This window comes from Pristiophorus japonicus, chromosome 5 (genome assembly GCF_044704955.1).
Source record: "Pristiophorus japonicus isolate sPriJap1 chromosome 5, sPriJap1.hap1, whole genome shotgun sequence".
NCBI lineage: Eukaryota > Metazoa > Chordata > Chondrichthyes > Pristiophoridae > Pristiophorus > Pristiophorus japonicus.
In genome coordinates this window covers 283,188,343-283,208,441 of record NC_091981.1, presented here as the reverse complement: position 1 = coordinate 283,208,441, position 20,099 = coordinate 283,188,343, and the positions used below count along the sequence as shown (strand labels likewise).

The following is a 20,099-nucleotide window of genomic DNA, read 5'->3' as shown; positions in this document are numbered from 1 at the left end:
TCCCTCTCTTAATATATTTTACAGATATAGTTCAATCTGCTACTGTCCGAAAGATTTTTCTTTTTGCACAACCTTCAATTGCATGTATCATTCAAAAATTATAGGAACAGCTATTTTTGGAGAGTAGTTTATTTAATAATATAACATCTTTATATCTGCATTGCTAAACTGTTAATCAGTTCTAAGACAGCTCATTCAGATTTTTTTAAAAAAAGAGTACATGATCCCCATTTTCCAATATTCAGTTGCAAATATTCTGTTACAAAATACCTCACGCCCCTTCCATTCCAACCCGGCTCCTACATTACAGTGCTTTTTTTTTTGGTGGGGGGAGGGAGAGGAGGTTACAACTTGGTCATTCTTAAAATATTTAGTCGTACTGGGAGGAAGGTTGCTGTTGCAGCATAGGGGATCTCTCTGAGAATGCCAATCCACTCCTCCTTGTCGTCGTCATACCTGAAAACAAAAGAAAACGTAATATCTTGCAGCACAGAAGGAGGCCATTCATCCCATCGTGCCTCCACCCCCCCCCCCACCCCCCCAGCTTTGCTCATACTCTGCAAATTTTCTACCATTTATAATATTCCCAATATGAAATGGTGAGAGGGCAGTGTCTCTCTTACCACCCAACCCCCATCAGCCACCAAGACATCGGAAGATGTCAAGTTAATACGGTACAGTGCCCTGCTCCGATCCCATCTTGAGTACAATGTTTAGTTTTGATCACTAGAGCACAGGGGAAATAATCTTGCCTTAGTGGTACAGCAGAGAAAAGCCACGAGGTTGATTGCTAGCATGAACATAGCAACAGGAGTAGGGCCATATAGTTCCTCGAGGCTAGTCCGCCATTAAACGATCATGGCTGAATAACTCCATATACCCGCCGTTGCCCCATTTCGCATAATACTTTTGGTTAACAAAAGTCTACCAATCTCTTATTTAAATTATCAATTGACCTAGCATCAACTGCCACTTCCAGAAGAGAGTTCCAAACTTATCCCACCCTTTGTGTGTAGAGAAGGGTTTCCTAACTTTACTCCTGATAGGCCTGGATCTAATTTTTAGACGATGACCCCTAGTCCTAGACTCTCCAATCAGGAGAAATATTTTCTTTCTATCTACCCTATCAGTTCCCTTTAATATCTTGAAAACTTTGATCAAACCACCCTCTAACCTTCTAAATTCTAGGGAACAATAAATGAATGGATTAAGTTACCAGGAAGGAATGAAGAAACTAAGTGAAAGAACGATTTACTTGTACATCTTTCAATTTAGTATACTGTATTCGCTGCTCACGATGTAGTCGTCTCTACATTGGGGAGACCAAATGCAGATTATGTGACCACTTGGCAGACAACCTCCGATCAGTCCGTAAGCGTGACCCCGAGCTTCTGGTCGAAACTCAATTTCATTCTCCACCTCTCTCTGTCCTCTGCCTCCTGCACTGTTCCAATTAAGCTCAACGTAAGCTCAAGGAACAGCACCTCATCTTACAATTAGGCACTTTACAGCCTTTCGGACTCAACATGGAGTTCAATAATTTCAGACCATAACCTTTGCCCCCATTTTTTCAGACGGCAGCTGTTAATGATTTTGCCATTCCCATTTACACCTCCTCTCGACCCATCTTTTGTGTTTTTACTTGTCCCATTACCATTTCCTTTCACCTTGTGCCATCATCCCTTTTGTCATTTAAACTCATAAGAACATAAGAGGAACATAAGAAATAGGAACAGGAGTAGGCCATGCGGCCCCTCGAGCCTGCTCCACCTTTCAATAAGAACATGGTTGATCTGATCATGGACTCGGGTCCACTTCCCTGCCCGCTCCCCATAACCCTTTATCCCCTTACTGTTTAAGAAACTGTCTATTTCTGTCTTAAATTTATTCAATGTTCCAGCTTCCACAGCTCTCTGAGGCAGTGAATTCCATAGATTTACAACCCTCAGAGAAGAAATTTCTCCTCATCTCAGTTTTAAATGGGTGGCTCGTTATTCTAAGTGCCCTCGAGTTCTAGTCTCCCCCATCAGTGGAAACATCCTCTCTGCATCCACCTTGTCAATCCCCCTCATAATCTTATACGTTTCGATAAGATCACCTCTCATTCTTCTGAATTCCAATTAGAGGCCCAACCTACTTAACCTTTCCTCATAAGCCAATCCCCTCATTCCCGGAATTAACCTAGTGAGCCTTCTCTGAACTGCCTCCAAAGCAAGTATATCCTTTCGTAAATATGGAAACCAAAACTGCACTCGGTATTCCAGGTGTGGCCTCACCAATACCTTATATAGCTGTAGCAAGACTTCCCTGTTGTTATACTCCATCCCCTTTGCAATAAAGGCCAAGATACCATTGGCCTTCCTGATCACTTGCTGTACCTGTATCCTTTTGAGTTTCATGCACAAGTACCCCCAGGTCCTGCTGTACTGTGGCACTTTGCAATCTTTCTCCCCTGCCTTCCGTCCTATCGCCTACCTTCCCTATTGTTCTTTCCTCCACCTCTATTTGCTTAAAACCTCTTGCATCTCTAACTTTTTCCAGTTTTGACGAAGGGTCACAAACCTGAAACGTTAACTCTGTTTCTCCACAGATGCTGCCTGACCTGCTGAGTATTTCCAGCATTTTCTTTTTTTAACAACATAAGGAATAGGAGCAGGAGAAGACCTTTTGCTCCCTCAATCCTGCTCCACCATTCTATTCGATCATGGCTGATCTTCTACCTCAACTTTCCCTTCCTGCATTATCCCCCTATCCCTTGGTTATTTCAGATTTCCAACATCCCCAGTATTTTGCTTTTATATGAAGAAACTGGGGGTTCCTTTGCCTTGAGAACTGGCTGTCAGACAGGAAGCAAAGAGTAGGAGTAAATGGGTACTTTTCAGAATGGCAGGCAGTGACTAGTGGGGTACCGCAAGGTTCTGTGCTGGGGCCCCAGCTGTTTACATTGTACATTAATGATTTAGACGAGGGGATTAAATGTAGTATCTCCAAATTTGCGGATGACACTAAGTTGGGTGGCAGTGTGAGCTGCGAGGAGGATGCTATGAGGCTGCAGAGTGACTTGGATAGGTTAGGTGAGTGGGGAAATGAATGGCAGATGAAGTATAATGTGGATAAATGTGAGGTTATCCACTTTGGTGGTAAAAACAGAGAGACAGACTATTATCTGAATGGTGACAGATTAGGAAAAGGGGAGGTGCAACGAGACCTGGGTGTCATGGTACATCAGTCATTGAAGGTTGGCATGCAGGTACAGCAGGCGGTTAAGAAAGCAAATGGCATGTTGGCCTTCATAGCGAGGGGATTTGAGTACAGGGGCAGGGAGGTGTTGCTACAGTTGTACAGGGCCTTGGTGAGGCCACACCTGGAGTATTGTGTACAGTTTTGGTCTCCTAACTTGAGGAAGGACATTCTTGCTATTGAGGGAGTGCAGCGAAGATTCACCAGACTGATTCTGGGACTGACCTATCAAGAAAGACTGGATCAACTGGACTTGTATTCACTGGAGTTCAGAAGAATGAGAGGGGACCTCATAGAAACGATTAAAATTCTGACGGGTTTAGACAGGTTAGATGCAGGAAGAATGTTCCCAATGTTGGGGAAGTCCAGAACCAGGGGTCACAGTCTAAGGATAAGGGGTAAGCCATTTAGGACCGAGATGAGGAGCAACTTCTTCACCCAGAGAGTGGTGAACCTGTGGAATTCTCTACCACAGAAAGTAGTTGAGGCCAATTCACTAAATATATTCAAAAGGGAGTTAGATGAAGTCCTTACTACTCGGGGGATCAAGGGGCATGGCGAGAAAGCAGGAAGGGGGTACTGAAGTTTCATGTTCAGCCATGAACTCATTGAATGGCGGTGCAGGCTAGAAGGGCCGAATGGCCTGCTCCTGCACCTATTTTCTATGTTTCTATGATAGGAGACTTATAGAAATATTGGTAAATATTAATTCAGAGCAGTACTTCAAGGTATGCCGAGATACCAGAACTGTCAGCACAGGTTACTCGGAAAAGGAAAGCTTGAGACTGTTATTGGGAAGAAGTGGTTAATACTAGGAATGGGCTCGTGATAGGGTAGTGAAAGTGAAAATCTTAGACTCATTCAAAAGATTGATAATGTGATGGAGGGAGGGGAAGGAATGTAAGTTAGTATCGATAAGTGAGCTGAAAATAGGTCATAAATATAAGGCAGTCATTAATAAATCTAATAAGGAATTCAGGAGAAACTTCTTTACCCAGAGATTGGTTAGAATCTGGAGAGTGCTACCACAAGGAGTAGTTGAGGCAAATAGGATAGATAAATAAGTATGATAAGCTAGATAAATATATAAGGGAGAAAGGTGTAGAAGGATATGCTGATAAGAGTTAGATGAAGTCGAGTGGGAGGAGGCTCGTGTGGAGCATAAACACTGGCATGGTCCAGTTAGGCCGAATGGCCGGTTTCTGCGCTGCTAATTCTATGAATGACCTCCTGCATTCGATGTATTCTGTGATGTATCTGACTGACTTCTAAGTGGTCATTTCTTCTCTTGCACTCTCACTCACTCAGTCTGTTGGAGAGCCACCGATGCATTCAGCGCCAGTCATATAATTGGTTTCAAAAAGCTTACGAGCTAGACTGTGGAAAAGCAAGTGCAACACCTAAAGGAGTCCGGGAGGAGTATTCTAATGTTGTGACTGGAGCTGGTGTTGGGAGTCATGGAGCTGGAGTCTTGGGAGAAGGGAAGGGCAGGGGGGGGAAACATTTAGTAAGTTGCATCGCATCTCGTTTTAAACTTACTTCCATATGTCGTTGATTTCAGTTGGGACAAAATCTCCGGATTCAGATTGTATCATGGCAAATCCACCAATGGCATACAGGCGGCCCATCAGTGTGACTAGGCTTAGTGAGCTACGTTCCTGAGGGAACTCTGCCATCTCTTCCCACCTACAACAACAACAACCACTTGTATTAATACAGTGCCTTTAATGTAGTTAAACATCCCACGGCTCTTCACACAAGTATTGTAAGACAAAAGATTTGACACCGAACCGCATAAGTAGAAATTAGAGCAGGTGACCAAAAGCTTGGTCAGAGGTACATTTCAAGGAGCGTCTGAAAGAAGGAAAGAGAAGCGGAGAGGTTTAGGCAGGGAGTTCCAGAGCTTGGGGCCTAGACAACAGAAGGCACAGCCACCAGTGATGGAGTGATTATAATCAGGGATGCTCAAGAGACCAGAATTTGCGGAGCCCAGATATCTCGCAGGGTGGCTGAAGAAAATTACGGAGATAGGGAGGGGCGAGGCCATAGACGGATTTGAAAACAAGGATGATCATTTTGGAAATTGAGATGTTGCTTAACCGGGAGCCAAGGTAAGTCAGCGAGCACAGAGGTGATGAGTGAGTGGGACTTGGTGCGAATTAGGACATGGGCAGCCGGGTTTTGGATCACCTCCAGTTTACCTACAGTATAGAGAAAAGACCAGTCAAACGGGAAAGCAGCACGATGTCCAGAAAATGGCACCTTTACCCTTTTCAAATCAACTACAGCAGCAAACGGCAGGCTAAAGTCTTAATGTTTGGATGGTCCGGGGGAACAGCAGCCGAGAGCAGAGGGTCACAGGCTGGACTTCTTCCTCTTCTCCCCCCCTCCTTATTCGTAATCTTAGCCAGGCTGCTGTAAGGAGGGTTCTGCTTGGTGTTTTTAGGTGGGGGTGTTGTCACCAAACCTGTGTTGGTGTCAGCCAGCAGCTTCAGACTCTCAGGAAGATTGTGGATTCAAGTCCCACTCCAGAGACTCGAAAACATTCCAGGCTGACACAACAGTGCAGCGCAGAGGGAGAGCTGAATTATTGGAGGTGCCGACCTTTGGATAAGATATTAAACCGATGCCCCGTCTGCTCTCTTAGGTGGACGTAAAAGATCCCGAGGCATTACTTCAAAGAAGAGTAGGGGAGTTCTCCCCGGTGTCTTGTCCAATATTTATCCCTCAACCAACAAACAGTAAAAAAATCAGATTAATGATCATTATCTCCTTGCTGTTGGTGGGACCTTGCTGTGTGCAAATTGGCTGCCATGTTTCCTATATTCCAATAGTAACTACACTTCAAAAAGTACATTGGCTGTAAAGTGCTTTGTGACATTGTGCAAGGTGTCATATAAATGCAAGTTCTTTCTATCTTGTCGAGGGGCTCACGGTGAATCTTGTGAAGCAGCTCACCTCTGCCTCATACCCCTTCTCCCCCAGGAGTACAAGACCTGTGTAGTGGACTCTCTTGATGACGCAATACATTTCCCCCTGAACGGTACAGGGTCATATACAAACCAGGAAGGCGATTAATTGTATCCCTGATCCGGGCCAAGTTAGCCAGGGTGGCAGCTGAGAGAAGTTATACAATATGCCTCAGTCCCCGGGGCGTGGGAGAAAGGAATAAAATCAACCTGGGTTTCCACTAGTGTTTCCAGCTCTGGTTGGAGGTATTCCTGGAGCTTTCATCACATGACCTCCCATCTCCAACCACCTGCCCAAGCAGCCTTTTCTACACCTATCCAATATTTTTATAACTAATCGTCGAATCCCCCCACCATCAATGTACTGGGGGTCACCATTGACCAGGAACTTAACTGGACCCACCACATAAAACTGTGGCTACAAAAGCAGGTCAGAGGCTGGGTATTCTGCAACGAGTGTCTCACCTCCTGACTCCCCAAAGCCTTTCCACCATCTACAAGGCATGAGTCAGGAGTGTGATGGAATACTCTCCACTTGCCTTGATGAGTGCAGCTCCAACAACACAAGAAGCTCAAGGCCATCCAGGACAAAGCAGCCTGCTTGACTGGCACCCCATCCACCACCTTCAACATTCACTCCCTCCACAACTGGCGCACCGTGGCTGCAGTGTGTACCATCTACAAGATGCACTGCAGCAACTCGCCAAGGCTTCTTTGACAGCACCTCCTAAACTTTAGACATCTACCACTTAGAAGGACAAGAGCAGCAGGTGCATGGGAACACCATCACCTGCAAGTTCCCCTCCAAGTTACACACCATCCTGATTTGGAAATATATCGTCCCTTCATCGTCGCTGGGTCAAAATCCTGGAATCCCTCCCTAACAGCACTATGGGAGCACCTTCACCACACGGACTGCAGCGGTTCAAGAAGGCGGCTCACCACCACCTTCTCAAGGGCGATTAGGGATGGGCAATAAACGCTGGTCTTGTCAGCGACGCCCACATGTCATGAACGAATTAAAAAAATAAATAATTAAAGGGTTTCAACTAAAATGAAAAAAATACACCATTCTTATTTAATGCCCCGGCGATTTTCATCCTGGACTGCTCGTAGCAGTGGCCGAGAGATTCACTTTACAATTCTTGGGAGACTCCAGGGAAATCCTGGTGGGTTACCAGCCCTAGTTCCCACTCCTGGTGACTATGGAGCTGGACTATGAGAGGACAGCATTGGGCTCAGCTGTGTATCCCTTTGGTTTGAAGACCTGCTGCTTTGCAGTCTAGGTGCTAACGTACCAGGGCAAGATGTCTCTTACTTGTTTGCGGCTGTGTCGTACACCTCGATGCTTCCAGTCAGCCCACTGTCCGTGACCCCTGTTGCCACCCAGATTTTGTCTTTGTAGATCGTTGCTCCTAACAAGGAGCGGGCGGTCTTCATGGGCGACAGCTCCTTCCATTCAAACTTCTGGGGGTTATACATGCACAGTTTATTCGAGCACTTCCTGAAAGCAACAGAGTAGAGAGTCAGTAAAACGTCTGGCTTACTTCCTAACATTGGCCTGTTCATCAGCACAGAAACAGCCTACTAACTTTGGTGTCAGCCGTGGCTCAATGGATAGCACTCTCACCTCTAAATCAGAAAGGTTGTGGGTTCAAATCCCACTCAAGAGACTGGAGTACAAAATCTAGACTTGAGGGAGTGCTGCACTTCCGGAGGTGCTGTCTTTTGGATGAGATGTTAAACCGAGGCCCCGCCTGCCCCCTCTCAAGTGGTTGTAAACGATCCCAGGGCTTTATTTTGAAGAAGAGTTCTCCCCAGTGTCCTGATCAATATTTATCCCTCAACCAATGGCTGAAAGAAGGGCAGGTATGGCAGCTCAACATTCCTGGTTACAGGATTTTCAGAGGGGATACAGAGGGGGGTAAAAAAGGAGTATTAATTAAAGAAACAATTATTGATGTGAGAAGGGATGATATGTTAGAGGGGTCATCAAACGGGCCATATAGGTTGAATTGAAGAACATAAAAGGGGTGACCACACTACTGGGAGTGTACTGTAGAGCCCCAAATATAGAGAACAAATATGTGGTCAAATTGCTGCGAAGTGGAAAAACTATAGAGCTGTAATAAGGGGGGATTTCAATTAGCCTAATGTTAACTGGGAAAAAAAGTAGTGTGAATGGTACAGAGGGTGCGGAATTCCTAAAATGCATTCAGGAGAACTTCTTTAACCAGTATGTAACAAGCCCAACAAGGGAGGGGGTGGTTTTGGACTTGGTTTTGGGGAATGAAGAGGGGCAGATGGAAGGGATATCAGTGGGAGAGCATTTTAGTGCTTGCGATCATAATTCAGTAAGATTTAGGGTAGTTATGCAAAAGGACAAAGGTGGACCAGGAAAATAAGTTCTCAATTGGGATAAAGCCAATTTTGCTGAGCTGAGAAGGAATTTAGCCAAAGTGGACTGAGGGTACAGAGCAACTATGGGTCCCTTAAAGAAAAAGGGTGGGGCTAACAAAACTAGAGCCCCCTGGATGTCAAGGGACACACAGGGTCAGATAAAGAAAAAAAAATGAAGCTTATGTACCGAGAACTCAATACTACAGAAACTCTAGAGGAGTATAAGAAGTGCAGTTTAAAAAATATATCAGGAAAGCAAAGAGAGAGCATGAATGTTGGCAAGTAAAATCAGGGTAAACCCAAAGATGTTTTATAAATACATTAAGAACAAGAGGATAACTAGAGAAAGAATGAGGCCTATTAGAGACCATAAAGGAAATCTGTGTGTGGAGGCAGAAGACGTGGGTATGATTCATAATGAATACTTTGCATCTGTTTTCACAAAAGAGAGGAGTGACACAGACTTTGAAATGAAGGACGAGGAATGTGAAATATTAGAAGAGATAAACATAGTGAGTGAGAAAGTATTAAGGGGCTTAGCAGCTTTGAAAATGGATAAATCCCCAGGCCCGGATGAAATCTATCCCAGGCTGTTCAGAGAAGCAAAAGAGGAAATAGCAGAGGCTCTGACCATCATTTTCCAATCCTCTCTGGCTACAGGTGTGGTGCCAGAGGACTGGAGGACTACTAATGTTGTACCTTCGTTTAAAAAGGGATAGACCGAGTAATTACAGGCCAATCAGCCTAACCTCAGTGGTGGGAAAACGCCCTCCTATATGGCTCAGAGACGTGAACTAAATACAGTAGACACCTCAAAGCGCTGGAGAAGTACCACCAGCGCTGCCTCCGCAAGATCCTGCAAATCCACTGGGAGGATAGAACCACCAACATCAATGTTCTCGCTCAGGCCAACATCCCCAGCATCACAACACTGACTACACTCAACCAGCTCCATTGGGCAGGCCACATCATCCGCAGGCCCGACACGAGACTGCCAAAGCAACTGCTCTACTCGGAACTCCTATACGGCAAGCGCGCCCCAGGAGGGCAGAGGAAACACTTTAACGACACCCTCAAAGCCTCCTTGATAAAGTGCAACATCCCCACCGGCACCTGGGAGTCCCTGGCCCAAGACCACTCGAAGTGGAGGAAGAGCATCCAGGAGGGCGCTGAGCACCTCGAGTCTCGTCGCTGAGAGCATGCAGAAACCAAGCGCAGATAGTGGAAGCAGCGTGTGGCAAACCAGAGGAACAAAGGGACCTTGGAGTGCAGGTCTACAGAACCTTGAAGGTAGCAGGCCAATTGATAAGGTGGTTAAGAAGGCATATGGAATACTTGCCTTTATAAGTCGAAGCATGGAATACAAGAGCAGGGAGGTTATGCTTGAACTGTATAAAACACTGGTTAGGCTGCAGCTAGAGTACTGTGTGCAGTTCTAGTCACCACATTACAGGCTTATATTCACTGGAATTTAGAAGAATGAGAGGGGACCTCATAGAAACATATAAAATTGTGACGGGATTGGACAGGTTAGATGAAGGAAGAATGTTCCTGATATTGGGGAAGTCCAGAACCAGGGGTCACAGTCTAAGGATAAGGGGTAAGCCATTTAGGACCGAGATGAGGAGAAACTTCTTCACTCAGAGAATTGTGAACCTGTGGAATTCACCGAAAGTTGTTGAGGCCAGTTTGTTAGATATATTCAAAAGGGAGTTAGATGTGGCCCTTATGGCTAAAGGGATCAAGGGGTATGGAGAGAAGGCAGGAGTGGGGTACTGAAGTTACATGATCATATTGAATGGTGATGCAGGCTCAAAGGGCTGAATGGCCTACTCCTGCACCTACTTTCTATGTTTCTAAGATGTGATTGCACTGGAAAGGGTGCAGAGGAGATTCACAAGAATGTTGCCTGGACTGGAGAATTTTAGCTATGAGGAAAGATTGGAGATGTTGGGTCTGTTTTCTTTGGAACAGAGGAGGCTGAGGGGAGACCTGATTGAGGTGTATAAAATTATGAGAGGCCTGGATAGAGTGGATAGGAAGGACTTGTTTCCCTTGGCAGAGGGGTCAACAACCAGGGGGCATAGATTTAAAGTAATTGGGGGGAGGTTTCGGGGAGATATGAGGGGAAATTTCTTTACCCAGAGGGTGGTGGGGGTCTGGAACTCACTGCCAGAAAGGGTGGTAGAGGCAGAAAGCCTCACCACATTAAAAAAAAAACTTGGACTGTGCACTTAAAGTACCGTAACCTACAGGGCTTTGGACCAAGAGCTGGAAAATGGGATTAGGCTGGATAGCTCTTTGTCGGCCGGCGCGGACACGATGGGCTGAAATGGCCTCCTTCCGTGCTGTAAATTTCTATGATTCTATGAATATCTGGTCATTATCTCATTGCTGTTTGTTCGACCTTGCTGTGTACAAGTTGGCTGCTGCATTTCCTACATTATAACAGTGACTACACTTGAACAGTTTTCAGTTGGCTGTGTGTACTTTGAGATGACCTGAGGTGGTGAAAGACACTATTTCAATATGTTTGTCCCCTCATGTGTCATTTCATCTAATCTCGCTCTCCATATCCTTTTAATATTCCTCTTTTTCAAGCAACTTTTAAAAGACTATACAAACTAGGGTTGTATTCCCTGGAATTTCGAAGGTTAGAAGTTGATTTGATTGAAGTTTTCGGGATATTAAGGAGAACAGATAGGGTAGTCAGGGAGAAACTATTCCTGCTGGTTGGAGAATCCAGGACTAGGGGGCACAGGCTAAAAATTAGAGCCAGACTTTCAGGAGTGAAATTAGGAAACACTTCTACACACAAAGGATGGTGGAAGTTTGGAACTCTCTTCTGAAAACAGGAATTGATGCTAGATCAATTATTAATTTTAAATCTGAGATTGATAGATTGTTGTTAACCAAAGGTATTAAATGGGATATTGACCAAAGGCGGACATGTGGAATTAGGTCGCAGATCAGCCATGATCTCATTGAATGGCAGAACAGGGGCTAAATGGCCAACTCCTGGTCCTATGTTCCTAATTGATTCAGCAAGAGAGCAGTCCACGTTCTAACCAGCCTGTGTAAAGAATCTCCAATCTTCCTGGCCTATGCTGAGTTAGATGATCTCAGTAGTTGGAGAGCTGCAATTGCTCGTAGTCTGAGAGAGGGGACAATATACTACCCACACCAAGTGCCCAGCAAACCCTGAGCTGCCCTCCTCACTTGACCCAAGTGATCTCTGCAATGGAAAGATCCTGATCCTGTAACCCTCAATATGGGGGAGCTAATGAAATGTACAAAACTCTGTAACAGCCTCATTCTATGTGACTGTCGTCATAGGCAGTCCCTCGAAATCGAGGAAGATTTGCTTCCACTCTAAAAGTGAATTCTCAGGTGACTGTCCAATACGGGAATTACAGTTTCTGTCACAGGTGGGACAGACAGTGGTTGAAGGAAAGGGTGGGTGAGGAGTCTGGTTTACCGCAGGCTCCTTCCGCTGCCTGCGCTTGTTTTCTGCATGCTCTCGGGACTTGAGGTGCTCAGCGCCCTCCCGGATGCTCTTCCTCCACTTAGGGCAGTCTTTGGCCAGGGACTCCCAGGTGTCGATGGGGATGTTGCACTTTATCAAGGAGGCTTTGAGGGTGTCCTTGAAACGTTTCCTCTGCCCAACTGGGGATCGCCTGCCGTGTAGAAGTTTCGAGTAGAGCGCTTGCTTTGGGAGTCTTAACATAGAAACATAGAAAATAGGTGCAGGAGTAGGCCATTCGGCCCTTCTAGCCTGCACCGCCATTCAATGAGTTCATGGCTGAACATGCAACTTCAGTACCCCATTCCTGCTTTCTCGCCATATCCCTTGATCCCCCTAGTAGTAAGGACTTCATCCAACTCCTTTTTGAATATATTTAGTGAATTGGCCTCAACAACTTTCTGTGGTAGAGAATTCCACAGGTTCACCACTCTCTGGGTGAAGAAGTTTCTCCTCATCTCGGTCCTAAATGGCTTACCCCTTATCCTTAGACTTGTGTCGGGCATGCGGACAATGTGGCCTACCCAACGGAGCTGGTCGAGTGTGGTAAGTGCTTCGATGCTGGGGATGTTGGCCTGATCGAGAACACTGGCGTTGGTGTGTTTGTCCTCCCAGGGGATTTGACTGTAAGGTAACGGTTAACAGACTGGAATACGAGACAGCTTGTAAACAACTGAATTCAATTAAAAAAAACGTTCTCTTTTAAAAAGAAAAATGAGATAGCTGGAGAAATAGTGGTGACTTGGTGCCAATCATGGGTTTTAAAGCCTGGAGAGATGGTGGGAGGAAGAGAACTGAGAAGGTAGGAAGATCCACACTTTTAAAGTCTTGGGAAGGAATGAGTAGAACTTAGAATAGCAGAAGATGCAATGAGGTTGGGTCTTAACATGGTGATCTTCTAATGAAGAAGGTCTAAGACTGAATGTTGTCCATCAGGTTGAGTGGAGCTGCTGCAATTCAAGAGCTCGTCACTTAGATTGGTTAAAGGTGGAAATGGATTAAATCAGATCTCTTCAGATTTGCCCTACTTTATTTGAAAGGAATACTTAAACACAAAAATGAAGAGAGACACTCACTTGTTTGTTCCTTTCCCTCCCATTACATAAACCAGTCCATTGTGAGACACCACCGAATGGCCGTACACTTCATACGGAAGGGGATCCGATTCTCCCCATTTAAACGTGCTGGAATAGAAAGAGATTGTTTTTAACAACATATCCAGGAACAAGGGCGTCTCAGAGAGTATTAATATTAATATGTGTTAATATTTACAGAGGTTCTCGGGCAGTGTGTCATTATTTACAGGGTGTCTCCGGGAGTGTGTCAGTATTTACAGGGTGTCTCCAGGAGTGTGTCAATATTTACAGAGGGTCCCCTGGAGTGTGTCAGTGTTTAGAGGGTTTCCGGGAGTGTGTCGGTATTTACAGAGGGTCCCCAGGTGTGTGTCAGTATTTACAGGGTGTCTCTGGGAGTGTGTCAGTATTTACAGAGGGTCCCCGGGAGTGTGTTAGTATTTATAGGGTGTCTCCGGGAGTGTGTTGGTATTTACAGGGCGTCTCTGGGAGTGTGTTAAGCAGTCCTGTGAATATTTTAGTATGTGTTTGGTGGCTGTCTGGTCTTTGATCTTTTAAATGTACTCAGACAGTGATGGTGATGGAGAGGTCACTGCTTTTAATGCTTTCTAAGACGGTGAAAATGAAACTGAACAGAGGTTTTTAGATGAAGATATTAGATAAAGTGAAACAGGTAAATGATTCTCTCCCAAATGGAAGCTTCGTTTAAAGTTTTGCCAGTGATTTATTCAGATTAAAATAACTGATGGGACTCGCTGGTGACCCAACTCAACAAAATCAGTGTGAGGCTCCAATAAAGGCATTGCGTGTCTGGGTTTCCAAGACCAGTAACGTCCCCAATAAAGGAACTAATAAGTGCATTTCTATAGCGCCTTTCACAACCTCAGGATGTCTCACAGCGCTTCACAGCCAATGAAGTACTTTTGAAATGTAGTCACTTTTTTAATGTTGCAGCCGATTTGAGCACAGCAAGATCCCATAGGCAGCAATGAAATAAATGGCCAGATATCTGTGTTTTTTTTGGATACAGGTGTTAGTTGAGGGATAAACATTGGCCAGGACACCGGGGAGGACTTCCATTGGTCGTCTTCAAATTAGTGTCATTCGACCTTTTATGTCCACCTGAGAGGGTTTAACGTCTCATCCGAATGGCGGCACCTCCAACAGTCCAGCACTCCCTCAGTACTGCACTGACTCAGAGGTGAGAGTGTTATGAACTGAGCCACAGCTGACTAATGTATGACGGACAGGTCTGCGTGACTCAGCCAGGCATCGATTTCATTGTGCTAAGCCATGGGGAGGGAACTGTGCAATTTTGGATTTTCATCTGTGGCTCAGTGGGCAGCACTCTCGTCTTTGAGTCAGAAGGTTGTGGGTTCAAATCCTGCTCCAGGAACTTGAGTACAATAAACTAGGCTGACACTCCAGTGCAGCTGTCTTTTGGATGAGACATTCAACCGAGGCCCCGTCTGCTCTCTCAGGTGGATATAAAAGATCCTGTAACACTGTTTTGAAGAAGAGCAGGGGAGTTATCCCCAGTGTCCTGGGGCCAATATTTAACTTTCAATCAACGTAATAAAAACAGATGATCTGGTCATTGTCACATTGCTGTTTGTGGCAGCTTGCTGTGCGCAAATTGGCTGCCACGTTTCCCACATTACAACAGTGACTACACTCCAAAAGTACTTCATTGGCTGTAAAGCACTCATGAAAGGCACTATATAAATGTAAGTCGTTCTTTGTTTTTTTGTTGTTTTAATCAGAATGAAACACAGGCAAAGTACAGCCAAATGCTGAGGATGCTCCATCTGACGGAGAGCCCATTACTTTTGCACTGCTCAATTTCTGCCCTGTCTATAAAAACCTACTGTCGGTCGTAGCACATCACGGTGTCTAGCGTCTGCTCCCCTCCATTCATGTCCTTCCCTCCAATAACGTAGATGGCGTTTTCTGCCTCACCCAGACCGAACAGACATCGTGGAGAGGGCAGGGCAGGCATCCCCAGCCAGTCAGAGTCCTGGTGATCAAACTGTTCACAGGACAAAGATTCAACATTACAGAGAAAAAACAAACGTGCAGTTATACCAGGGTGTCCGAAATGCCTCATGGCCAATACATTACTTTTGAATCGCACGCATTTGTTGTGGCCAAACATCTCAGCCACCTCGCCCTTAGAAGGTAAGGAATTCAGGCCAAGCTTCTGTACCCCGAGATTGCTGAGAATGTGGAACCCTAACCCGAACCCTAACTCTAACCCTAACCCACAGAGAGTAGCTGAGGCGAACAGCATTGACGGTATCGCAACGTATCCTTCAACGGCGCCACATCACCTGGGAGCAGCTCATGAACAGGTTCTAAAACAAAACGTTGACCTCACCTTTAGATTTAGGATTGGGTCCCGAATTAAAACTAACTGCCTCCCCCCCACACACCTACTCTCCCCAACCCCAACCTCACACACACACCTCCACCTCCAAAACCACTCTCACTATCCCCTCTCACACCCCTCACCTACCCACACACCTCCCCTCCCCCCCACTGCACCCTCCCACTCATTCAACCCACCCACTCACTTCCCCTCTCCATAACCCCTCTCACTGCCCTCTTCCCCCCCACACACACCCCCCTCCCACAACTCCACACAACCTCTCCCACTGTCCCCCCCCCCCGACATCCCTCTCCCTCCCACACCACCCTGCCCACACACCCTCTCCCACCACAACCTCTTACTGCCTCCTCCCACCCACACACCCCTCCCACACATCTCCCCTCCCACAACCCCTCCTACTGCCCCCTCCCACACACTTCCCCTCCCCACAACCCCTCCCACCCATTCAGCCCTCCCCCTCCCCACAACCCCGCCCACCCACACACCTCTTCCCCGTCCCCCCACCCGCCCTGCTTCCTCAGCTGTCCGTAAGTTCTCAGTGTCTTTGATTTCTCTCCTTATGCCTCCTTTTGTCCCAGGCTAATACTAGCTCCGCCATTTAACCATCTCCTGTTTTCCACTTCACAGATCATTCAATTTCTTCCTTTCTGTGTAATTGCACCTCTTAAAGATAAACACAATTGTAGATTTTAACCTGTTAGCGAGGCGTTTCCCAGGGATCTGCAGCAGTTGGAGAATTACACCCAGTGCTTACCCCAACTGTAAAGGCTTCACTAGTTGCCCCTGATTATCCCACTTTTGCACAAAGGGCCAGCTTTTAACCGGTTGGAAGCACAGGCTTGTCTCTGGAAGCAGACCTTCCTGGTGGAGCAGGAGTTAAAGCACCAGGAAGTAACCTGCTTTGTAATAACTACTATCACAGAATGCATCGGATAAAGGGGAAGCATTGTACAAGGTTAGGGGACTGAATTACATCTCAACACTCCAGTGCAAAGTTCAGAACTGGATCGAGATCGGGAGGGACGAGGGGGGGGGGGGAGTGGTGGGGGGGGGGGGGGACCCTGACTCATTTTCCAGAGCTGATAGGCACTGAGGCCAATTGCACTACCCCAACCGTATCCCCCCTTTGCACAGGCCAGCAAGTGAACCTGGGATCTTCCCTACCATAGTGTTGAACCACTGGACAACTGAGAGAGTGACTTACAATCTTTACTCAATTGTCTTTCCTGTTTACATGGAGGCTTAAGCCCATGCCTTAGAGTTACATAGAATTTACAACGCAGGAGATTTGATAGAGGTGCTCAAAACCATGAGGGGTCTGAACAGAGTAGATAGAGAGAAACTGTTCCCATTATGGAAGAGTCGTGAGCCAGAGGACAGAGATTTCAGGCGATTGGCAGAAGAACCAAAGGCAACATGAGGAAAATCTGTTTTTACGCAACGAGTGGTTAGGATCTAGAATGCGCTGCCTGAAAGGATGGTGGAGGCAGACTCAATCACGGCTTTCAAAAGGGAGTTGGATAAGTACCTGAAGGAAAAAAATTTGCAGGGCTACGGGGAAAAGGCGGGAGAGTGGGACTAGCTGAAGTGCTCTTACAGAGAGCCGGCACGGGCTCGACGGGCCAAATGGCCTCCTTCTGTGCTGTAACCATTCTATGCTTCTATAAAACAGGCCATTCGGCCCAACCTGTCCATGCCGGTGTTTATGCTCCGCACGAGTCTCCTCCCACCCTACTTCATCTCACCCTATCGACATATCCTTTCCCCATCGTATTTATCCAGCTTCCCCTGAAGTGCATCTTGGAAATATTTGGGTTAAGTTTTAATTGACACTTTTCAAACACTCTTTTCCCCCCCACCACCCCACCCCGTGCGCTTTCAATATCACCATTATAATCTTTCAGACGCACGGACAGAGATGAAGTCAGCTCCAAGCAGACCTCCGGCTCGCTCACCTGTAAGAAGTAGGAGTGGAGCGGGCTCTCCTTATTGTCTTCGTTGTAGTACAGGCCACCAGCTACGAAGATCTGGTTTTGCTTGGTCACCAGGCTGGCATGGTTTTTGGGGATCTTGCTGGAGACGGAGGCGAAGTAGCACTCGTTGGTGGTGGGGTCGTAGGCCACGGTGGCCTCCTCGTTGATCATGAAGATCAGGTCCTTCATGAACATACCAAACCGCAGGTTTTCGTTCAAGATGCCCAGGGCCGGCTCTTCCTCCTCCTCCTCCTTCCCCTCCGCGGCCTCACCCCTGGCTGCGTCCTCGCCATCTTTCGTTCCCGCGGGCGCCTTGTCCTTCCGGGTCTTTGCAGGGGGCAGCTTGCCCTCCTGGGCATCTTTCACCACCTGGATCTTCTGGAGGAGCTCCGGGCTCGCCTTGACCGTCGGGTCCTGCTCCACGCGCTCCTTCAGATAGTCCTTGGCCATCAGGCGGAAGCGCATGCACTCGAACAGCGCGGGCAGGGCCTTGAGATGGCTCTCCTCGTGGGCCGCCCAGCTCATCACCACCTCGAACACCTCCTCTTCCTTCTCCACGTTGAGCGAGTCGCTGGACACGATGGCCATGATCTCGTCGGGGCTGAGCTGCAGGAAGTCCTGGTCTTTGCTGATGAGGTGGAAGTGCTCGCAGACAAAGTCCCGGGCCCCCACGGCCAGCCGGGGGCAGTCCAGCATCAGGCCCAGCCGGAAGATGGCCAGGCAGTTGCTCAGCCCCAGCCGCTTCTGCAGGTAGGAGACGCAGACGGTGAAGATGGACGGGATCTGGAACATGTTGGCTGCCGTGAAGACGTCCTGCACATTGCCGTCGCTCAGCTGGACCTCCGAGGTGTAGATATAGTGCAGCAGCACCGCGACAATCTCGGGCTCCACGTCTTCCAGCGCGATCTCCCGCTTCTTGCTCTCCTCCAGCTCCGACAGGAACATGGCCCGGAAGTAGGGGCTGCAGGCCGCCAGCACCAGCCTGTGGCACGGGAACTCCTTGCCCTTGATCTTCAGCACGCAGTCCACAAACTTGTCGTTGTCCAGCAGGTCCCGCAGCCCATCCTGCAGCAAGGTCTGCTGGTAAATACGAGGCTCCTCGGCCGGGTCGATGGGAATCGCCATGACCGATCGACAGCGGATCTCTGGACTGAGGCGAGACCGAGCTGAAGCAGCCCTGCCTGTGCTTGAATTGATGGCCACCCCCAGCTGTCCTGCTCACTGCACATTCCTGTTGGATTTATATATAGGAGCGCGGTGCACAAAGCTGGGGAATTCAGCCCGGGCGAAAGATGATCCGGCCTTCAGCACAGGGACCTGTCAATCAGTCAGTGCTGAACAACTGCAGGAGCCCCTGACTGGGACAATCTGCCCAAAAGCATGAGTCATACCCACTCCTCCTCCTTCCAGTCTCCTCCTCAGTGTGTCATTGTGCCTATATATTTTTTTAATCAATATTTAACATTCGTAAGACAAAGGTCCTCCATCAACCTGTCCTCACCGCACAGCACTGCCCTCCAGTCATCAAGATTCACGGCGTGGCCCTCGACAACGTGGACCATTTCCCATACCTTGGGAGCCTCTTATCAACAAAGGCAGACATTGATGCGGAGATTCAACACCGCCTCCAGTGCGCCAGTGCAGCCTTCGACCGCCTGAGGTAAAGTGTGTTCGAATCTACCATCAAGCTCATGGTCTACAGGGCTGTAGTATTACCCGCCCTCCTGTATGGATCTCAGAGGCATGGACCATGTACAGAAGACACCTCAAGTCGCTGGAGATATATCACCAACGATGTCTCCGCAAGATCCTGCAAATCCCCTGGGAGGACAGACCCACTAACGTTAGTGTCCTCGTCCAGGCCAACATCCCCAGCATTGAAGCACTGACCACACTCGATCAGCTTCGCTGGGCAGACCACATAGTTCGCATACCAGACATGAGGCTCCCTAAGCAATTGCTCAGGGAGCTCCTTCACGGCAAACGAGCCAAAGATGGGCAGCGAAAACGTTACAAGGACAGCCTCAAAGTCTCCCTGGTAAAGTGCGACATCACCACTGACACCTGGGAGTCCCCGGCTGAAGACCGCCCTAGTTGGAGAAAGCGCATCTGGGAGGTCGTTGAGCTCTTCGAATCTCAATGCCGCGAGCGTGAAGAGATCAGGCGCAGGCAGCGGAAGGAGCGTGCAGTAAACCAGTCCCACCCATCCCTTCCCCCGACGAATGTCTGTCCCACCTGTGACAGGGTCTGTGGCTCTCACATTGGACTGTTCAGCCGCCAAAGGACTCACTTTAGGAGTGGAGGCAAGTCTTCCTCGATTCCGAGGGGCTGCCTATGATGATGATGATTTTTAAATCATTGAAGTGGTCAAGAAGGTTCGAATGCAAGGGTGTGTGGTGTGAAATATGAAAGACAGACTTGAAAGACTTGCATTTATACCTTAGGACATCTCAAAGCGCTTTACAGCCGATGGAATACTTTTTGAAGTGCAGTCACTGTTGTAATTGCGCACAGCAAGCTTCCACAAACAGG

The 20,099-nt window shown here is 47.5% G+C and overlaps 1 protein-coding gene across 1 annotated transcript; it reads right to left on the bottom strand.

Annotated features, from left to right (window-relative positions):
• Positions 1 to 113: 113 nt before the first annotated feature.
• klhl40b (kelch-like family member 40b) lies at positions 114 to 18,800 on the bottom strand. The gene is made up of 6 exons (XM_070881729.1): positions 17,550 to 18,800; positions 15,074 to 15,234; positions 13,209 to 13,316; positions 7,528 to 7,713; positions 4,780 to 4,926; positions 114 to 456 (listed from the first exon to the last, which is right to left on the bottom strand). Exons 1-6 carry the CDS (start codon positions 18,690 to 18,692, stop codon positions 345 to 347), a joined length of 1,857 nt encoding a protein of 618 aa, XP_070737830.1. The 5' UTR covers positions 18,693 to 18,800; the 3' UTR covers positions 114 to 344.
• Positions 18,801 to 20,099: the final 1,299 nt, after the last annotated feature.

What these genes read in the sequence shown, in the direction of transcription:
- klhl40b (XM_070881729.1), bottom strand. Translation starts at nt 18,692, where the DNA reads ATGGCGATTCCCATCGACCCGGCCGAGGAGCCTCGTATTTACCAGCAG. An exon ending in TCCACTCCTACTTCTTACAG is followed by an intron (nt 15,235 to 17,549) that starts GTGAGCGAGCCG and finishes TCCTGTGAACAG; the next exon opens with TTTGATCACCAGGACTCTGA. An exon ending in GAAATCAACGACATATGGAA is followed by an intron (nt 457 to 4,779) that starts GTAAGTTTAAAA and finishes TTTTGTTTTCAG; the next exon opens with GTATGACGACGACAAGGAGG.